This window comes from Octopus sinensis, unplaced genomic scaffold (assembly GCF_006345805.1).
Source record: "Octopus sinensis unplaced genomic scaffold, ASM634580v1 Contig06136, whole genome shotgun sequence".
NCBI lineage: Eukaryota > Metazoa > Mollusca > Cephalopoda > Octopoda > Octopodidae > Octopus > Octopus sinensis.
In genome coordinates, this window is record NW_021828955.1 from 1 (window position 1) to 5,547 (window position 5,547).

A 5,547-nucleotide genomic window follows, 5' to 3' on the forward strand; every position below is an offset into this window, starting at 1 on the left:
GCGCGAGGGCCGCGCGGGAGCGCGGCAGAGGCGGCGGGAGCCCGGCGCGGGCCGCCGCCGGGGCCGCCCGCCAGCGGGGCGGAGGGGGGGGGGCGCGCGCCGGGCGCGACGCGGCGGCGGGGGGGGGGCGGAGCAGGGCGCGAGGCCGCGCGGGGAGCGCTGCAGAGACGGCGGGACCCGGCGCGGGCCCCGCCGGGGCCGGGCCGCCCGCCAGCGGGGGCGGAGGGGGGGGCCGCGCGCCGGGCGGCGACGCGGCCGGGGGGGGGGCGGAGCAGGGCGCGAGCCCGGCGGGGAGCCGCGGCAGAGAGCGGCGGGAGCCCGGCGCGGGCCGCCGCCGGGGCCGTCCCGCCAGCGGGGGGGGAGTGGGGGGGGCGCGCTCCGGGCGGCGACGCGGCCGGCGGGGGGGGGGGCGGAGCAGGGCGCGAGGCCCGCCGGGGAGCGCGGCAGAGAGCGGCGGGAGCCCGGCTCGGGCCGCCGCCGGGGGTGGCCGCCCTCCAGCGGGGCGGAGGGGGGGGGGGGCCGCGCCGGGCGGCGACGCGGCCGGCGGGGGGGGGAGGCAGGGCGCGGAGCCCGCGCGGGGAGCGCGGCAGAGAGCAGCGGGAGCCCGGCGCGGGCCGCCGCCGGGGCCGCCGCCAGCGGGGGCCGAGGGAGGGGGGGGCGCGCGGGGGCGCGCGCCGGCGGCACGCGGCCGGCGGGGGGGGCCGAGCAGGGCGCGAGGCCGCGCGGGGAGCGCGGCAGAGAGCGGCGGAGCCCGCGCGCCGCCGCCGCCGGGGCCGCCCGCCAGCGGGGGGCGGAAGGTGGGGGGCGCGCGCCGGCGGCGACGACCCGCGGGGGGCGGCGCTGGAGCGGGCGCGGGGAGGCCGCGCGTGGAGCGCGGCAGAGAGCGGCGGGAGCCCGCGCGGGCCGCCGCCGGGGGCCGCCCGCCAGCGGGGGCGGAGGGGGGGGGCGCGCGCCGGCGGCGACGCGCCGGCGGGGGGGGCGGAGCAGGGCGCGAGGCCGCGCGGGGAGCGCGGCAGAGAGCAGCGGGAAGCCCGGCGCGGGCCGCCGCCGGGCCGCCGCCAGCGGGGGCGGAGGGGGGGGGCGCGCGCCGGGCGGCGACGCGGCCGGCGGGGGTCCGGAGCAGGGGCCGAGGCCGCGCGGGGAGCGCTGCAGAGCGGCGGGAGCCCGGCGCGGGCCGCCGCCGGGGCCGCCCGCCAGCGGGGGCGAGGGGGGGGGCGCGCGCCGGGCGGCGACGCGGCCGGCGGGGGGCCGGAGCAGGGCGCAGGCCGCGCGGGGAGCGCGGCAGAGAGCTGGGGAGCCCGGCGCGGCCCGCCTCCGGGGCCGCCCGCCAGCGGGGGCGGAGGGGGGGGGGGCGCGCCGGGCGTCGACGCGGCCGGCGCGGGGGGGGCCGGAGCAGGGGCTCGAGGCCGCGGGGGAGCGCGGCAGAGACGGCGGGAGCCCGGCGCGGCCGCCGCCGGGGCCGCCCGCCAGCGGGGCGGAGGGGGGGGGTCCGCGCGCCGGGCGGCGACGCGGCCGGCGGGGGGGCCGGAGGCAGGGCGTCGAGGCCGCGCGGGAGCGCGCGAGGCGGCGGGAGCCCGGCGCGGGCCGCCGCCGGGGCCGCCCGCCAGCGGGGGGCGGAGGGGGGGGCGCGGGGCCGGCGGCGACGCCGCCGTCGGGGGGGCCGAACAAGGGCCTCGAGCCGCGGCGGGAGCGCGGCAGAGAGGGCAGCGGTAGGCCCGGCGCGGCCGCCGCCGGGGCCGCCCTCCAGCGGGGCGGAGGGGGGGGGGGCGCGCCCGGGCGGCGACGCGGCCTCGTGGGGGGGGCGGAGCAGGGCGCGAGGCCGCGCGGGGAGCGCGGCAGATAGCGGCGGAGGGAGCCCGGCGCGGGCCGCCGCGGGGCCGCCCGCCAGCGGGGGCGGAGGGGGGGGTGCGCGCCGGGCGCGACGCGGCCCGGGGGGGGGGCCGACGCAGGGCGCGGCCGCGCGGGGAGCGCGGCAGAGAGCGGCGGGAGCCCGGCGCGGGCCGGCCGCGGGGCCGCCCGCCAGCGGGGGTCGGAGGTGGGGGGGCGCGCGCCGGGCGGCGACGCGGCCGGCGGGGGGGGCCGGAGCAGGCGCGGAGCCGCGGGTTGAGCGCGGCAGAGGCGGCGGGAGCCCGGCGCGGCCCGCCGCCTCCGGCCGCCCGCCAGCGGGGGCGGGAGGGGGGGCGCGCGCCGGGCGGCGACGCTGCCGGCGTGGGGGGGGCGGAGGAGCAGGGCGCGAGGCCGCGCGGGGAGCGCGCAGAGAGCGGCGGGAGCCCGGCGCGGGGGCCGCCGCCGGGGGCCGCCCGCCAGCGGGGTCGGAGGGGGGTGGGCGCGCGCCGGGCGGCGACGCCGCCGGCGGGGGGGGGGCCGGAGCAGGCTCGATGCCGCGCGGGGAGCGCGGCAGAGAGCGGCGGGAGCCCGCGCGGCCGCCGCCGGGGCCGCCCGCCAGCCGGCGGGGGGCAGAGGGGGGGCGCGCGCCGGGCGTGACGCGGCCGGCGGGGGGGGCCGGAGCAGGGCGCGGAGGCCGCGCGGGAACGCGGCAGAGCAGCGGCTGAGCCCGGCGCTGGCCGCCGCCGGGCCGCCCGCCAGCGGGGGCGGAGGGGGGGGGCGCGCGCCGGGCGGCGACGCGACGCCGCCGGGGGGGGCCGGAGGCAGGGCGCGAGGCCGCTCGGGGAGCGCGCAGAGCGGCGGCGGAGCCCGGCGCGGCCCGCCGGGGCCGCCCGCCAGCGGGGCGGAGGGGGGGGGCGCGCGCCGGGCGGCGACGCGGCCGGCGGGGGGGCCGGAGCAGGGCGCGAGGCCGCGCGGGTAGCGCGGCGACGAGCGGGCGGAGCCCGGCGCGGGCCGCCGCCGGGGGGCCGCCCGCCAGCGGGGGGGGAGGGGGGGGCCGCGCCCGGGCGGCGACGCGGCCGGCGGGGGGGGCCGAGCAGGGCCGCGGAGCCGCGCGGGAGCGCGCGCAGAGAGCGCGGGAGCCCGGCGCGGCCGCCGCCGGGCCGCCCGCCAGCGGGGCGGGAGGTGGGGGGCGCTCGCCGGGCGCGACGCGGCCGGCGGGGGGCCGGAGCAGGCGCGAGGCCGCGCGGAGCTCGGCAGAGAGCGGCGGTAGCCCGGCGCGGGCCGCCGCCGGGGCCGCCCGCCAGCGGGGGCGGAGGGGGGGGGCGCCGCGGCGGCGGCGACCGGCCGGCGGGGGGGCCGGAGCAGGGCGCGAGGCCGCGCGGGGAGCGCGGCAGAGAGGCGGCGGGAGCCGGCGCGGGCCGCCGCCGCGGGGGGCCGCCCGCCAGCGGGGCGAGGGGGGGGCGGCGCCGCGCGCCGGGCGGCACGCGGCCTGCGGGGGGGGCGGAGCAGGGCGCGAGCCGCGCGGGGAGCGCGGCAGAGAGCGCGGGACCCGGCCGCGGGGGCCGCCGCCTGGGGGCCGCCCGCCAGCGGGGTGCGGAGGGGGGGGCGCGCGCCGGGCGGCGACGCTGCCGGCGGGGGGGCCGGAGCAGGGCGCGAGGCCGCGCGGGTAGCGCGCCAGAGAGCGCGGGGCCCGGCGCGGGCCGCCGCCGGGCCTCCCGCCAGCGGGGGCGGAGTGGGGGGCGCGCGCCGGGCGGCGACGCGGCCGGCGGGGGGCCGGAGCAGGGCGCGGAGCCGCGCGGGAGCGCGGCAGAGAGCGACGGAAGGCCCGGCTCGGCCCCTCCGCCGGGGCCGCCCGCCAGCGGGGGGGCGGGAGGGGGGGGGCGCGCGCGCCGGGCGCGACGCGGCCGGCGGGGGGGGCAGGGAGCAGGGCGCGAGGGCGCTGGGAGCGCGGCAGAGAGCGGCGGGAGGGCGCCCGGCGCGGGCCGCCGCCGGGGCATCCCGCCTCGCGGGGGCGGAGGGGGGGGGCGCGCGCCGGGCTGGCGGCGACGCTGCCGGCGGCGGGGGCCGGAGCAGGGCGCGGAGGCCGCGCTGGGAGCGCGCAGAGAGCGGCGGAAGCCGGCGCGCCGCCGCCTCCGGGGCCGCCCGCCAGCGGGGCGGAGGGGGGGGCGCGCGCCGGGCGGCGACGCGGCCGCGGGGGGGGCCGGAGCAGGGCGCGAGGCCGCGCGGGAGCGCGCAGAGAGCGCCGGGAGCCCGGCGCGCCGCCGCCGCCGGGGGCCGCCCGCCAGCGGGGGCGGAGGGGGGGGCGCGCCCGGGCGGCGACGCGGCCTGCGGGGGGCCGGAGCAGGGCGCGAGGGCCCGAGCCGCGCGTGGAGCGCGGCAGAGAGCGGCGGGAGCGCCGCGCGCTCCGCCTCCGGGGCCGCCCGCCAGCGGGGGCGGAGGGGGGGGCGCGCGCCGGGCGCGACGCGGCCGGCCGGGGGGGGGGGGTGCGGAGCAGGGCTCGAGGCGCGCTGGGGGGGCGGCAGAGAGCGCGGCGGGAGCCCGGCGCGGGCCGCCGCCGGGCCGCCCGCCAGCGGGGGGAGGGGGGGGGCGCGCGCCGGTCGGCGACGCGGCTGCGGGGGGGGGCCGGAGCAGGGCTCGAGCCGCGCGGGAGCGCGGAGGCGGCGACGGGAGGCCCGGCGCGGGCCCGCGGGCCGCCGCCGGGGCCGCCCGCCAGCGGGGGCGGAGGGGGGGTGCGCGCGCCGGCGGCGACCGGGCCGGCTGGGGGGCCTGAGCAGGGCGCGAGGCCGCGCGGGGAGCGCGGCAGAGAGGCGGCGGGAGCCCGGCGCGGGCCGCCTCGGGGCCGCCCGCCAGCGGGGCGGAGGGGGGGCGCGCGCCGGGCGCTGCGACCGGCCGCGGGGGGGCCGGAGCAGGGCGCGAGGCCGCGCGGGGAGCGCGCCAGAGAGCACGGGAGCCCGGCGCGGGCCGCCGCCGGGGCCGCCCGCCAGCGGGGGCGGAGGGGGGGGGGCGCGCGCCGGGCGGCGACGCGGCCGGCGGGGGGGGCCGGAGCAGGGCGCGAGGCCGCGCGGGGAGCGCGGCAGAGAGGGGCGGGAGCCCGGCGCGGGCCGCCGCCGGGGCCGCCCGCCAGCGGGGGCGGAGGGGGGGGGCGCGCCGGGCGGCGACGCGGCCGGCCGGGGGGGGCCGGAGCAGGGCGCGAGGCCGCGCGGGAGCGCGGCAGAGAGCGGCGGAGCCCGGCGCGGGCCGCCGCCGGGGGCCGCCCGCCAGCGGGGGCGGAGGGGGGGGCGCGCGCCTGGCGGCGACGCGGCCGCGGGGGGGGCGGAGCAGGGCGCGAGGCCGCTGGGGAGCGCGGCAGAGAGCGCGGGAGCCCGGCGCGGGCCGCCGCCGGGGCCGCCCGCCAGCGGGGGCGGAGGGGGGGGGGCGCGCGCGGGCGGCGACGCGCCGGCGGGGGGCCGGAGCAGGCGCGAGGCCGCGCGGGGAGCGCGGCAGAGAGCGGCGGGAGCCCGGCGCGGGCGCCGCCGGGGGGCCGCCCGCCAGCGGGGGCGGAGGGGGGGGGCGCGCGCCGGCGGCGACGCGCGGCGCGCGCCGGCGGGGGGCGGAGGCAGGGCGCGAGGCCGCGCGGGGAGCGCGGCAGAGAGCTGCGTGAGCCCGGCGCGGGCCGCCGCCGGGGGCCGCCCGCCAGCGGGGGCGGAGGGGGGGGCGCGCGCCGGGCGGCGACGCGGCCGG

The 5,547-nt window shown here is 90.5% G+C and overlaps 1 protein-coding gene across 1 annotated transcript; it reads right to left on the minus strand.

The window, feature by feature from the left end:
* Window positions 1-1,104: 1,104 nt before the first annotated feature.
* Window positions 1,105-4,225, minus strand: LOC115227648 (the record flags this gene model as incomplete). The annotated part of the gene is made up of 2 exons (XM_029798410.1): window positions 1,105-1,170; window positions 4,153-4,225. Coding segments are annotated over 2 exons (139 nt in total), but the record flags the coding sequence as incomplete, so codon positions are not given.
* Between the last annotated feature and the right edge of the window lie 1,322 nt (window positions 4,226-5,547).